At 34.3% G+C, this 15,344-nt stretch overlaps 1 protein-coding gene across 5 annotated transcripts; it reads left to right on the forward strand.

The window, feature by feature from the left end:
• The first annotated feature begins 437 nt into the window (after positions 1-437).
• LOC149726090 (uncharacterized) lies at positions 438-15,305 on the forward strand. 5 transcript variants are annotated; one of them, XM_089889485.1, is made up of 30 exons: positions 439-607; positions 895-1,022; positions 1,935-2,027; positions 2,226-2,297; positions 2,683-2,754; positions 2,922-3,006; positions 3,401-3,605; positions 4,068-4,210; positions 4,546-4,658; positions 5,082-5,227; positions 5,459-5,705; positions 6,018-6,098; positions 6,531-6,670; positions 6,841-6,999; positions 7,487-7,845; positions 8,096-8,316; positions 8,641-8,778; positions 8,844-9,182; positions 9,520-9,731; positions 10,130-10,318; positions 10,734-10,929; positions 11,304-11,447; positions 11,609-11,752; positions 12,165-12,246; positions 12,556-12,675; positions 13,052-13,130; positions 13,371-13,478; positions 13,688-13,845; positions 14,068-14,171; positions 14,639-15,305. In XM_089889485.1, the coding sequence occupies exons 1-30, from the start codon at positions 568-570 to the stop codon at positions 14,777-14,779; spliced, it is 4,458 nt and encodes a 1,485-aa protein (XP_089745611.1). In that variant the 5' UTR covers positions 439-567; the 3' UTR covers positions 14,780-15,305. The 5 variants fall into 5 exon arrangements, 4 of the variants coding, with proteins under 4 accessions (XP_089745611.1, XP_089745612.1, XP_089745613.1 ...); XM_089889486.1 differs by having other exon boundaries at positions 3,404-3,605; XM_089889487.1 differs by having other exon boundaries at positions 3,434-3,605.
• Positions 15,306-15,344: the final 39 nt, after the last annotated feature.

Genomic DNA, 15,344 nt, shown 5'->3' on the forward strand with positions numbered 1-15,344 from the left:
GTATATTTATCTCTCTACTCAAAAATACGCAGAATATCAACTGTAAAAACGGTCTGAAATTAAATGCACGGTTAAATATAAAGCGTGGGCTGCGTGGCTAAACATACTTGCATACTTAAGTCTATATTTATATTAGTTTTACGACTACGTTATCATTTGCTTGTAGTTAACTTACTAGGAATCTTCTTTAAAGTTAGATCATAGGAATATAGGCTACAATATAGTATGGAATCGTTTTAACTAAACATCTAATTTGATTTTACTGTAAATTAGGATCAGCAGCCATGATTTTAAACAGACGCTTTAACCCATGGTATGTTTTAACAACCGTTGTTTTGCTGTTGGTTTTCTTATCTTTAATCTTTAAATAACATGATCTTGGTTTTTAAACCAATAAGTAATAATAGTAATAAGCTCTGTTATACATTACGGGTTAGAGGTTAAAAGTTGTTTGTGTTATATAAGCCAACTAATCAGTAATGTTAAGTTAAGAATAGTGAAACCTGTTTTGGGATTTTGAAGAACAATATTTTACATTGTTTGTAATGTTGAGTGTTTGACTTCGAGATGAATAATTCGGAAGCTTCAACATCAAAGCAGACTGAAGGTGACGGTGTAAAAACTTTGATTATTATTTTACCAAATTTAAAGCCTAATGTTGTTACTATTGTTGCATGTGCCAGTTTAAAAGTTTGTAAAGATTATTTTAAAACTTTTTGTGGATTTTTATTTAAACAACCTGTTTTCTTTACCAATTTAAAGTTTATTAATTTATCTCATTTCAGCACAAGAACTATTCAGTTTCTATTTGAAATACTTCATCAGGAATTGCCATATATTACACAGACTGGACTTTCAAATTAAAACAAAATAATTGAAAACTCCGTATTTCAGACCCAAAAGAGCAAGGAAACTCTCCCGACACCGAATCTAGTTTCAATGATCTTAAGTTTGATGAACAGCTTGAAGCGAAGTTAAAGAAACACGGTTTAAATCGAAGAAATGTTAAAACAATTATTCATGTATGTTGTTTTGGCTTTATATATAAATATCTATATAAGCGTAAAGTTTTACTAAACGTTAGGGTTGCAAAAACCAGAAAAAAAGGAAGTCCTCGCGCCGGTAGGCGCGAAAAAAAAAACGGTTTGCAACCCTTTGTTTTCGGTTTGCAACCCTTTAAATATGTGCTTTGTAAAAGCTCATACAAACGTAAACGTATTCAGAATTACGTAGGGATGAGACAAATTAAAATTACGCGCGTTCGGCAAGTCCGTGTAATGAGAAACGGTCGAATCCGATTGCCTGGCGAGTGACGTCACAGTAGCTATGTCGCATGCGCCTTTCGTCAAGCCCGCACGAGTGTGTGGTTATCTTACAAACGAAGACCCGTCCGTCGGAAATAGTAGGTTTCCAGAACGAAATATCGCTAAAATAAACTGCCTAAATCGTTTCCAACACTGCTTTATATTTATATGCAATGTTTTCCTCAGCCAAGCAGCATATTTATTACGAAATAGTAGGCATTCATACGTGGATTCATTGCATCATAATACCGGTTGTTTGAACCTGGCAATTGATTACGACATAATAGCGATTCACACGTTGATTACTGACCTCACAATAGCGATTCACACGTGAATTATTTAGCAAACAGGAGTTTAAATACCAGTTGAATGCATTTGTGTCGTGAATGACGCATCGGTATTGACATATTTTAACGAACGTAAACGAAGTTTGTTCGCAGTAATAATGGCGTCTTCGTTTGGTCGAACGTAATTCCTTACGCATTATTAGTATTGAGAAAATCAAAGGGTTGCCAGGCAACCCTGCAACCCCGTAACTTTACGCCAGTGGATATATATTTGTTTTTAGGCAAAAAGTGTGATATGTGACATGTATCACATTAAATATGTTATTCAACGTGTTATTTACAGGAATTATTAAACGACGACAATGTTCGACAAATACTCAAATCAAGTCTCACAGGAGATGCAGAAAATAAAGAAGAAACACATTTACATTTACCGGTAATTTATTTGTGGTTATTTTTATTTTTACCGTTATTATTTGTGACTATTTTATTCCCGTTTGGCTTTTTTTATGATCTTTCATTTCAATTAAAAGTTTTTTACCTTCTATAAGATTAATATATATATAATATAAATATATAGATATATATATATATCATGGCATCTATACGGTTGCGTCACTCTTTTTTTTTCAAGGAATTAAAGAATTTACGACCCAGAACCAAAAACATCGCTGAAAAAAGTAAAAAAACAGATCTTCACGATTTAGTGAGTGTTTGTTGGTTGATGGTCAGAATTTAAAAGCACAGATAAAAATACATGTTTAAAAATGATACTAAATCCTGTAAACTGTTATTGAAGTGCAATGTAATCTAAATAACTTGCATTACTTTGTTATTTGCGCCAAACATACAAGACTATAACTCGAAAACAATTCAGTTTTGCCAAAAAACTTAGCAAGGAGTAAGGACTACCTGTACACCAATTATAACTTTGATTAAATATTCTTATTTAGGCTTTAAACCTGACATTAATTTTATCAAACACTCTGTAATTGGAAATACAAAAATATGTACTGCCTTCCAAATTTTGTAATTTAAAATTTGTCCAGCGCTGTTTTATTGCTAAACTTTCTCTCCATTTATATTTTTAGTTTCCCAAGTTTACGGATATTCCATTTCCTGAAAATGACGATGAGGACGATGATTTTGTGCCTGATTTTAATGTGAGTTTTTTACCATGTTAAAGATATATGATGCATATACTTAATACCGGTATACAATATATATGCTTTACTTTAAATATTGTTACAAAAATTCAATTTATTTTTTTTAAATTTTTTTTTACAAATTAAATAAAAATTAAATTTCCGTTTCCTCTTATTTCTGAAAGGATTTAATTTCACTCGACATGGAGGAAAGCGCTTCACAATCTTACAGTGAGATGGACCTTAACAGTTCAATTGAGGGGACAACCGGTAAGAATTAAATTTAGTTTTTTATGTTATTTTCCTTAACAGTAACACCTTTTATAAAATAGGTTTTTACTTCTGGTTCTATCATGATTGGCTCATAACAATGGCTTGCTTGTTGCAACAGCGTTTCACCATTGGAGAAAAATATAAAGCCATTTATTCATCTTGAATGACAAATGAATGAATTTTTGTAATTTACTTAAGGAAATATAGAAGTAAATGAAGTTATTTTATCCCAACATCTTAGATAGGTTGTCTAAATTGTCAGCCATACAAAATTTATTCAACCACATCCGTGGTAAAGCGTGCACAAAGTGTATGAAGCAGAACACCTGTGTTACAAAGGCTGTATTTTCCCGCCAAAAATAAATAAGTTGCATTCATTCATAATTTCCAACAGATTACGATGGTTTTTTTAAAACTACCACAGTCGCCCAAACCACGACCCCAGCATCCAAAGATGAAGTTGTCGTGACGACGCCTTGTCATCGTAACTCCATTTCTCTCCTCCGAGAGTTGGACTCAGAGATGAGAGAGATTGATGAGAAATCCCGGATGCGACAAACGGAGACGGAGGAAGAGATCATTGCAAGAAGGACGAGGTGGTTTTGGTTCACTGGGATTGTTTTGTCATATTCTGTTTTTTATCTAGTTTTGTTTCGAAAAATTCATAAAGTCAGATGGGATAACTAAAATGTGGAAAGCTGGGAAATTGTGGGAAAATTAGTTTAAAATTCTGGATTGATAAACAGATGAATTGGTGATATATGAAATGATGGGCAAAGCAGATAAATCCTCCACCCAAATCTGGGGTTTCATCAAATTTCCTCATAATTAATACTAAAACTATTTCTAGACAAAATCTGTGCAAAAAAATCTGGTGTCCATACTTTTAATCTTTAGGAAATTAGAAAAAAGCATGTGTTAAACTTAAAATACAAAATATTTAAAAGTTACTGTCATGTCCCACTGGGGTAGGAAATTTTTATTTTATTTTAACTAAACTTTGATTGAAGAAAAAACTTTTTTAAATTAATTAATTTTTTTCTAAAAAATGTTTCCAGGTCAAAACTTCCCCTTCATAATGTTGGGCTGGAAGAGCTGGAGACGGCGTTCGATCCTCCCGATGCGGGAGATGACATGTGCATCCAGTCATCTGATGAAGATTGGTTAAAATTCCTCGCGGAAGTTTTCACCCAAGACCCGGGTGGGTGACGAGGGTTTGGTTAAACTTGTTTTAAATTTAATCTTTCCCGTTCAATAGAAACCTCATATTTAACTGCCATTTTCAATTATTCGCGTTTGTGTCGAAATCGCCAGTGTTTTGTCGAAAGAACTAGACGTGTACTTTCAAATTTTAAAAAACTCAAAAGGGGAAACATTTTTTATATTTAATTATTTCTTTCTGTTGCCCATTCCCAAAACTTAAACAAAATCTCTTTGTTTTTCTTTAGGAAATTTTATTCTATTAAGTTTAATATTTAACATCGCTTATTGATCCTACGTCATCATATCGTCAATAATAGAAGCTTCATCCTCCAGGTGAGAAGACGACCGACGTAGACGACGACGTTGAACAAGACCCCGATTATAATTTCATGGCATCGGAGGCTGAAGAAACTCATGAGAAGGATGATTATAGAGATGATCAAGGGGTGTGTGTGTATGTGTGTGTGTGTGTGTGCGTGCGTGCGTGCGTGTGTGCGCATGTGTATGTTTGTGTGTGTGTGTGCGCGCGTGCGTGCGTGTGTGCGCGCGCGCGTATGTGTATGTTTGTGTGTAAATACTAGCCCTGACTTCTCAGAATTTTAAAAAGTTTGATGTTCAACTACATGGTAACATAAGGAGTTTGTTCATGTAAACTTTTGAAACAGAGGTTGTACCATTTGTTTTAGCACCTCAGTTTTAAACCTTACCTTACGCATATTTTACTTAGCACATAAACCAATTTCACACCAGATTGTTTTAAGTAAAACATGTCTATGGGAGATTTTCTATTTAATTCTATGTGGGTTATAATTATTTTTTTATTTCAAATATTTTAATTTTTTTTTACACTTTGTTATGACATCATAAAGACACGAATTACAAAGAAAGAAGTTGAAGAATTGTTGGAACTTCTCAACGTTCCGGTCGTTGACAGCCATGGTCAACCAATTGACGTGTCAGATTTATCTATTATGATGTCACCTGCTAAAAAAACGACGACCAGCAAAAAAACAACGTTTGTAAAATTTTAATTTGGTGTTTTATCATGACTAAGTTTTGCATCAAATTTGGATGCTTGTTGCAAATGGTTGAAGTAAAATACATTCGTGCCGGCTTAAATAAAAAGTAATTTATATATAAATATAAAAAAAAGAATTAAAGTGTTTCTTTAATATAATAAAAACGTTTTTTCTTTTAAAAACAAATAAAAAGAGTAAAAATAATAAAAAACAATTTTCTTAACCAGAGAGAACACAAAGTCGGCCGACGTTACGATTCCTTTGTTAGAACAAAATCAAGTTTCTGTTAAGCAACATTTGGAGATCAGAAGACGCCAAAAATCTCGATTTTTCAACAACAATGATAAAATAATTAACAATAAAAACAATGAAAAACTTGTTAGCAACAACAATCAACAACAACAATCGAGATGTCTTACGTTCACTTTAAACCAGACGCGCACTTTAAAACTTCAGTTGAAACAACACGTGCAGGTGATTTATTTTTGTCGTGATTGTTTTAGCGCATTGCCTTGTTTCAGGATCTGTGTTTGTCTGTAATGTTGTTTTCATTGGTTTTGGAACCAAAATGGCGCTGTGGCCCAGTTATGCGAGGGGCTTGTTGTTGCTACCATTGTGGGCGTATGTGTCCTTGGGAAAGACACTTAACGGCAATTGCTCCAACGCAGTGGTAACTAATGGGTTGTTAAAATCATTAATTTAAAAAACACCACAAAGTTACAACTTTTATAAGTGCTGTGTTTTATTTAAAATTAAGTAAATATTAATTTTATGCTTTTCTTACAGTTGCTCACACAAATCAACTTGCTGAGCAAAAACAAACCTGAATTCCACAAGATCACAAGTGAGGCGCTCGCTATGCTTAAAGTGAGGAAAACAAGTTTGATTATTTTTCTGTAGCATGTTTATTTAAGAAGATTTTTTTTAGAATATGCTAATTGTGGTTATGTTTGTATGATTCATATAAACTAGTATATAGTAGGGTGGGGTAAGATGGGACACCTTTAGCTCATAATATCCAAATATCCTGTTCGTGTTCCAAACAATTAAAACAGTCTAAGGCAGTCGTAAGAATACGGTTTATAATTCTTTGAGTGTTCTTTGTTTACGACAAATAAGATGAGAAAATAGAATAAAAATGTCCCATCTTTCCCACCCTACTATATATATATATATATATAGTAGGGTGGGATAGATAAATATTTAAACTAGTATATAAATACACTGTTATACCAATATAGAGGAACATATTCATAAATACATATACAACATTATGTATATCCAAACTTTTTTGTTAAGGAAATTAAGCAGCTTGGAAAACACCAGAAAGCAGAGTTACGAATCGAGGCTTCATGTTTTGACGTTGAGCATTTAAATGATGCGTTGGATATTACGCAACTTAAGCTATCGAGCAGTGAACCTGTCGTTAACCTGACAAAGTAAGTCTTATTTTAAAGTAAAATTTATTTTTATATACTGTTATTATAAGTTTCATGGAAATAATCTTAATATTATGCCAGACATCCGAAGCATACAACTGTTTTTTTTGTTATTATTAAAGCTTTAGCTAAATACTTTTAAATTTGATTAATAATTTTGATTTTTTTAGATTTGAACGAAACAGAAGAATGTTTCCATTGTCTCGTCAGATAGCAACTGTGATGTCACAAAGCCCTGTGTTTTGCTACACCCATCTTCTTCCTGCTTGTGGAGGTCTGAAAGTAAATCCGGACACCGTTCGGAAAACTTACAGTTATTCAGTAGATATGTAAGTTTATATGATCTTTATGAATAAAGGTTATACTATTTCTATTGTGATAAATGGGAATGTTTATTGCTTGATTGTAAGTTCTGGCTTTTGAGTAGGTTTAAGCCAAGAGCCCAAAATACATTATAACGTCACGCTCTTATACCAGCTTTAAATATTACATCCATAAATAATTTTAAAAAGTCAAATATTAAAATGCATAAAACAGTGATTTTCTGGACAGTCTATTGTTTAATGATGATATACTAAACATAAAGTCAATGCCATCAATGGAATCTTTAATGAGATAAAGATAATATAACTTATAGCGTGTCTGGAGGCGTGTTTAGGGGGTTTGGGTTCTTTTTTTGGAAAAATAAGTCATGAACACTTTATTATGTGCGGAATATAATTTACCTTATAAAACACTTTTATTAAACTTGATTTTTGTTTTTGTTCACGTATTTCAAAACACTTTGTCCAGAAAAACATTGTTATTATTTTTCAGCCTGTTATGCCTGGGCCTCGCTCAAATGGAAGGCCACCTGAGACCAATGTATGAACTGATCCATCAGTATATGTTGCCTACTATGAGCCCAGATCAGATTAAGTTTCGTGTCAAAAATGCGATGAACTGTCACTATGGACAAAACAACCCGATTTATATTTACCACCGAACAAAGGTAATTCCCCAGCCCCCTATTATAAGTGACCCAGACGTGGGGCCATCTACGGGAATTCCCAATCATTTGGGGTTAAAATCGGCCCCAATCCCCGACTGGTTGCATATGCTGCAACTGGAAGACTCGAACCATTCAACATCAACATCGGATAATTCAAACCAAGAACCACAAGACAAATACGCAGGTGAATTACTATGTAAAACACTGCGGGGTAAGATGGGATGCCGATAGCACATGATATCCCATATTATCCTAATGTCTAACTTTGTTTGGCCATAATTTCAAAGCACAATCCGCTATAATATTTTTTAAATGCTGTTACACTCATTAAAAAATTGTTAAACCCCCAAAAAATATTTATTTTTCTTTTAAAAAAAATTGTTAAAACAGATTTTTTTCCTTATTTTAAAACAATGTTGTTTTCACCTCAACAGTTTTAATAAACAACCCCGGCGACCCCTCCACCTCCAAACCTCCAACTGCAATCATTCTCCCCATCATCTATAACAATGAGTCCTCCGGTAAGAAGAAGATCAAACGACAAGATTGGGTTCGCAACATCCGGACACCAATTGCCAACAAGAGGAAAAAAAGTCAGAAAAAAGAGCAAAAAGTCAAAAAGCTGCGGAACGATTCGGAAATTGCGAAAAAATTGGTACTTACATTTCTATAATATATGTATTTGTTGTTTTTTAATTAAAATATTATATATATATTCACAATGTTTGGTAAATTTTATGTGGCGTGCAACTGTAGTTATAACACGGAGCATATTTCGTGTCGTATGTAAGTGATTAATATGGTTTCAAACACCTCATGCTCGCTGACGGGTTATCAGACAGTTATAAAAAAAATTACTATTAAATTACATTTTTTTCGCAGTTTTACAAATTTTGTTTTTTTAGCATATTTTGGCCTCTTATGATTTTAAATCAGTAAAACTAATTGTAATATTATTTTTATTTGTTTGGTTTTTTAGAAATCCGATTCCTCACCAACACAAATGGAAGTTTTGAACACCTCAAATACTTCCTTTGAAACACAACCAGAAAATGATGAAACTGTGGCTTTAAATTCAACCAATGAGAGTCAAGACTCAGAACCATCAACCAATCAGGTAACAGCAATGAAAAAATCTGAAAAAAAAATTTGTGCAAAAAAAATTTTTTTTTTAATTTTTAGATGGCACCTTCGGACAAAGATAAAGTGGATCAACTAAATGAAAACATTTCTCCGGAAAATGAAATTTCTGAAAATAATTCAAGTGATAATATAAATTCCTCGCTGAGTAAAGTTACTTCAGAAAAAAACTTTTCTGTGCCCAAATCAGTGGGGTCAAAAATGGCCGAACAAATTGAAACATCACCTGCCGCCAAAAAAGTTGAGAGTGTTGGTCAAAAAGTTCCTCAAAGTCATACAAAAAAAGTGAGGACAGAAAATATATCGAGTAAAAATTCTACAAAGTTGTCAAAAAAGTCAAACAAAAACAAAATTGATTCCAACAAGATATTATCCCCAAGTGTAAGTTTTTATTTCTTGTTTTGATTTAAATTTAATAAATAATGCATTTATTGTATCGTTCTGCTGATGTTGCTATCAGCAAATTATGTTTGAAATTTTAATTGTTTAAACAAGTTTAAAAATCTTTTTCATTACAATTTAAAAAGAATAAAATAAAAGGATTTCTTTGCCATTTTATTTTTTTTTAAATTTAATTTGAAACTTAAAATAAATATGCATATAAAAAAAAAAATTTTAGCCTTAAAAAACAATTCTTGGATGTTGGATAAAAAACACATATTTTGAGCTATCGCATTTTAGTTAAAACAATTTTTTTTTTAATTTTCAAAATTTTTAGTTGAAGAAAAAAAATCGCTCCTCGGATGTTGGATGCGATGACGAAGTTGGAGGTACGGAGGAAGATGAGGAAGAGACAGACGATGAACAGATGCATGTGGAAGATGCTCCAACAGAGGAGGAGGAGCAAAAAGAAGAAAAAAGCAAAAAAAGAAAGAAGGCAAAATGCCGAGCAAAAGTTTCTTCCACTAAACTTGGTGGACGACTCCACAGGTAAGTTTGACCAAGGGATTATATCAAAAAATTGAATCAAAGTCTCGTTCCAAAACTTTTTCCTGCATGTGCGTTATTGCTTTTTCTGATACTTTTCCCAAGAACTGTTTTTCTAGCAAAAAAGTTAAAAACGACTATTATCTATTCAACTGGTATTTCTAGCAGGATCAGTATTTAAATTTCAAGTGTTACAAAATACAAAATAGCAGTTCTATTTAAATGAGAGACTAATGATGCTATTTTGGGCAAAATACAGATCTCTTAAAGTTAACCATTCGTTTGACTTGATTTTGTCTGTTACATATTTCATAGCACTTGATCGTTCTTTGAAACAGCTATTTTAATTTTTCTGTTATACACCAGTAGAACACTTTTCTGTTAATGTTAATATTTCCCAGGACATTTCCTTGCCTGGGAAGCAAGAAAAACAGCGGGAAAAGTCGTAATTCTGCTTCTGACGATCAGTTTTCGAAAAATTTACGAAAATCTGCTGAAAAAGTGAAACTTCTTGAGGAAGATACGATAGTTCAACTAGATCCTACGAGGGTGGAAAAAGAAATGTTGTTCGCTGAAGGTTATCTGAAACAGTGAGTTTACGAGTTACCATGCAGTGAGTTTACGAGTTACCATGTATGTAGCTTATTTACCCTCGCATGGCAGGGCAACGACAGTTGTTATAACACGGTTGTTCTGTTTCATACACCTCGTGTCCGCTTGTTACCACAGCTGTAACTTACTGGGTATTTAATGCTATGATGAATTTATTTATCTCATGTTATGTTCCATATAAACAAACTTTACAAACCAGACGAAAATGTCTAAATCTCTGCCACACATAAGTGAAGTCCAACACCATGTCACAGCATTCACCCTTTACCTCCGTTGCTACAACCTATCTGTATCAGTGGCCACTGAGTTCAAATTTGTGTTTTACTTACTTCGAAATATCGTTTAAATAGAAAATTTCCTTGTTTTAAAAAAAGTTTTTAAATTTTCTCTCAGATTACAAACAGTCCTAAAAGACAAACCGGATGTTCTGATTCAAGTCCTGGAGATTATGTCCGAGTTTGCTCTCGATGCGGGTTTGTCTCCTCCCATTCTATTTAAGAAGATCTCAGAACTCTTATCTCCGTGGCCTCAACTGATCCAGGGATTTGCTCCGTTTCTACTTCCAGAGCAAGCACACGCTTGTGGGCTCGTAAGTCGGGCGCTGTCAGGGAAATGCAAATATTTAGCCCTTAGCAAATTACTCACAATTTTTTGATGACTTTTTTTATTATAACATTTTCACACATGAGTTTTTCCCTAAAATTTTAGGCCTGACTTTGTAGTTTTAAAATAAATTGGATATTTGCCTACCATAAGTGAGAGGGCTCTAATAAACACGGATGAAGTCTTGCCGAATATCAGATGAAACGTTAAAATAAAGTTAATATTTTTATACTAGAGCAAAAAGGTTTATATTATTTCCATCAACCAACAATAAGTTTTTATATTTACCACATTTTTTAGTTTAAGTTCTGAAATGCGAGTAAAAAAAACAGTAGAAAATAATTTTAAAAACTTTCCCAGCTTCCAGAGCAACAAGTTTATGCACGAGCTCGTAAGTTTCTACGACAACTGGAGATTCGTTTCCAAGACAACCCGCAACACCTCAACAGAATCATCAATACTTTCAAATCAGTGGCAGAGAGTGCTGTGTATAAGGAAAATGAGGTGAAGATTAAAAAAAAATATTTGTTTTTCGGGGTTAAAAATTAAAAAATAAATATATATATATTTAAAAAAAATAATAAATAATAATATTTTTATAAATTTTTACCCTTGTGAAAATGAAAGGATATTTAACTTAACATCGTTTAATCCTCGCCTCCCAGATGAAGAGCAACATCCTCACAATGCTGAAGTCGGATCCTTACCTCCAGGAAGAGTTCTTAATGTTTTTTGATAACGAGCGACCTCCTGAAAGCCGACTTAATGGGGATTGGGAAGAAATATATTGGACAGATGACCTTCTAAAAGTTGGTTACATAACTTTTATTGTTAAATAAAGTGACTGTTTTAAATTAGCATACATAGAGTTTTTACTGAGCTGATTTTCATGATATTTGTTTGTTGAAACCGAACGCTCCCGGATCTTGCCCACGCAGAATCGAACACTTAATGGCAATGGTCACTAATTGTTCCAACCCAGTGGTCACTAATTGTTCCAACCCAGTGGTCACTAATTGTTCCAACCCAGTGGTCACTAATTGTTCCAACCCAGTGGTCACTAATTGTTCCAACCCAGTGGTCACTAATTGTTCTAACTCAGTGGTCACTAATTGTTCCAACCTAGTGGTCACTAATGGATTGTCTAAATTGTCAGCCTCATGTAAAAACAATCAATAACACTTCGTTTACCTTTTTAATCTTATTTCTATGTTTCCCCAGGAATCTGGTGCCCCTGCAGGTTTCGAAGAAATACATGTTCCTTTCTCGGGTGAGGGAAATCCCCTGTCTGGTACTGAGGAAGGTATTTCTCCTAACTTAATTTTTTTTTAAACTTTATTTTAAAAAGTAAAAAATCGCGGAATACTTGTTTGCAAAATAATTAGATCTTCCATCCATTACCATTAAAGCCCTTGTCGTCTACCTTTGGGAAGCGACAGGCTTTAACATCTGGTGTTTATGTGGTTGCATCCTGGGTGTTGGGGAAATGAGGCAACTCTTGTCGAAATTTGGCATGAAGGACCTCAGCCATTTAGAATGGTTTTCTATATTTATAATACTTTAGTATTTTTCTGTGTAATTTATCTTTAGTAAACAAGAACTCTTCTCGCAGCAAACATTTCAAGTTCAACAAAATTCCCAGTTTCAAACAAACAGAAACCGACACTTGCTAGTAACAACCAATCGATAAAAAAACCAAGACGCGTTTCAAAAAGTAAAACTAAAGACAAAAGTAAGATTTTTTATTTTGCATCTTGAATTGTGTTTTTGGTTAGCTTTTCTGCTTGTAGCTTTACCTTTATGTACTGGTTCCGTGGCTCAATGGTTGCCTGTACTCAATAGGTAATGGGTTCAAGGCTCAACGCTGCTATTGTGGGCTGTGTGTTTTCGGGCAAGTAATTCAAAGACAATTGCTCCAACCCAGTGGTCCTTTGTTGTCATAATCGACAGCCATAAAAATAAACAATCACCAACAAAGTTACATACATGGTAACTCTCAAGCGCCTCGAGGTGTATGAAACAAAACACCTTCTTAAAACAATTTTTTTTTCTTTTCTTTTTCTGTTTATTTCTATATTTTCTTTTTTTCTTCAATCTTTTCATCAAAGATCGGGAAGATTGGAATTTACATCCGAGATTAGGAGTTGAAGAGGAGGAAGAAGATGGGTTAACACAGCCTCCCAACACGTGGGTTTCGTTGTAATTGGGGGGGTACCGGGTTCAATACTCGATGCTGCTACTGTTATGTGTGTCAATGGGCAAGACACTTAGCGATAATTTCTCCAAACCAGTGGTCACGTATAGCTTGTAAGCGAACAAAGGGTGAAACAGAACAACAGTCCTATAACGCATGTTGTTTCCCCGCCACACGAGAGACGAGAGTAAATATAAAAACCTCAAATGTTGTAATTAACTTTATATTTGCAGAGCATCGACAACAGCAATACAACACGCTGACGTTGGAGTTATTTCAGAAGATGCTTTGTCTTGTAACTCACAACATAATGAAGACGGTGTTTCAATATCTGTAAATAAGTGAGTTGCATTGTAAACATATGTGGTAACACATAAGTGAACATGAGGTGTATGAAACGGAACATCCGTGTTGTAACGACTGTCGTTTACCCCTGCATGCGAGGATATATAAATACTATTTACACATTATTACATTCAGTGTGTTACACCAGTGTTCCGTTCCATACACCTCATGCCCGCTGTCGAGTTACCCCCATTATTCCACACAGGCCACCCACCCCCACTGGAACGCAAGCGAGCCAAGATTCGGTTTCGTTATCCGATTACAAACTCGCTCCTGATCTTCATTCCTCCTCCCATGGCTCCTCCCTCCCCATCACTCCTACAGGATCCCGATCCCCGAAGTCGGAAGATCAGCTTCAGGATCGTGAGTTTTGCTCCAACTTCATCTTTTTCGGGTTTTAATAAAAAAAAAAAACTAAAGAAAAAAAATGTTTTTTTATTTTTATAAAAAAAATTTTTTTTTTTTTAAATATGTAATTTATTTTCATGTGCATGGTAATTTATAAGCTGGCATTAGGTGTATGAAGCCACCACATATAGGGTGAACCCAAGGTACCCAACTATATTCAAACTCCCCAATTAACAGAAGCCAAGGATGTCGATACTGCCCTCCAGTGGACAAGAGAAGATGACGCAACTTTACTCGGCCATTGTAAACTAGACGGAGCTACAGAGCAAACATTTTCCAAAGTAAGTTACGGTGTTAAGATTGGATCATTTTGTTGCATTCTGCTGTTGTTGCTACTAGGTAGAATATATAAGTAAATAGATCTTATGTATAAAACTTAAATTTCCTTGGTTGGGACATAAAGTATAGTAGGTTGGGGTATGATGGGACATGCGGGGTATGATGGGACATGTGGGGTATGATGGGACAGCGGGGTATAATGGGACATGTGGGGGTTTGATGGGACATGCGGGGTATGATGGGAGATGCGGGGTATGATGGGACATGTTTCATTCTCTTTTCTCCGTACATCTGGTCTTAAACAAAGAATATTTATTTACAGACTTGTACAACCCTAGCTAACGACTCTAAAAGAGCGTTGTCAATTGTTAAAACCACGATCGGGAAATATGGGATTTGAGTGCTAACTACATCCCATCTTACCCCACAGTACTATATGAGTAAATAAAATTACTTTTTCCTTTACAAGGTTGCATCTGTTTTGAAGCGGTCGAAAGAAGAAATTGAAAATCGTTTCCAAACTTTGATCAATTTAATTTCAGGGGGTGACGTCACAGACACAGAGAGTGTTTATACTGATGGTACAGAGGCAGAAGATTTAAGCGATTAAAACTGAGTATTTATATCACTGTGATTTAGCCATGGGCTTCCCAAACTTTTTGGCTCGCAAACTCTACTCCTGAAATTTTCGCGAACCTTCATGGTTAATGGTATATGCAGTACTTTGTGTATGGTTGGTATACTCTTGGCGACAAATATAAAATACTGATATAATAACAAGATAATAATTAGAAAATATATTCGAAATTCAGGCACTTTCACTTGGAGACAATTTATAAGAAATGGCTTGTGCGAAAAATAGTGTAGCAATACCCAATTTGCAATTTGTAGCAACAATGTAAAGTAAGTTTCCCCGCTCTACTATAATATAAATAAATCCGCAAACTACACAGTTCGCCACAAAGGCAACACAAGACCATTCGGGAAATAAGTTTACTCTAATGTGTTATATGAACATATGTTATGCATATTCTTTGTGTCATGCTTTTGCGCCCACTAACGAGATAAATTAATTTGAATGACCGTTTCTTGATGTCGCTGTAGATTTTAAATATAGTTCACCAACCTGGTACAAACACGTGATTTTTCAATTCCCGCCAATGCGTATAACTAGT

Source organism: Ciona robusta, chromosome 12, assembly GCF_009617815.1.
Source record: "Ciona robusta chromosome 12, ASM961781v2".
NCBI lineage: Eukaryota > Metazoa > Chordata > Ascidiacea > Phlebobranchia > Cionidae > Ciona > Ciona robusta.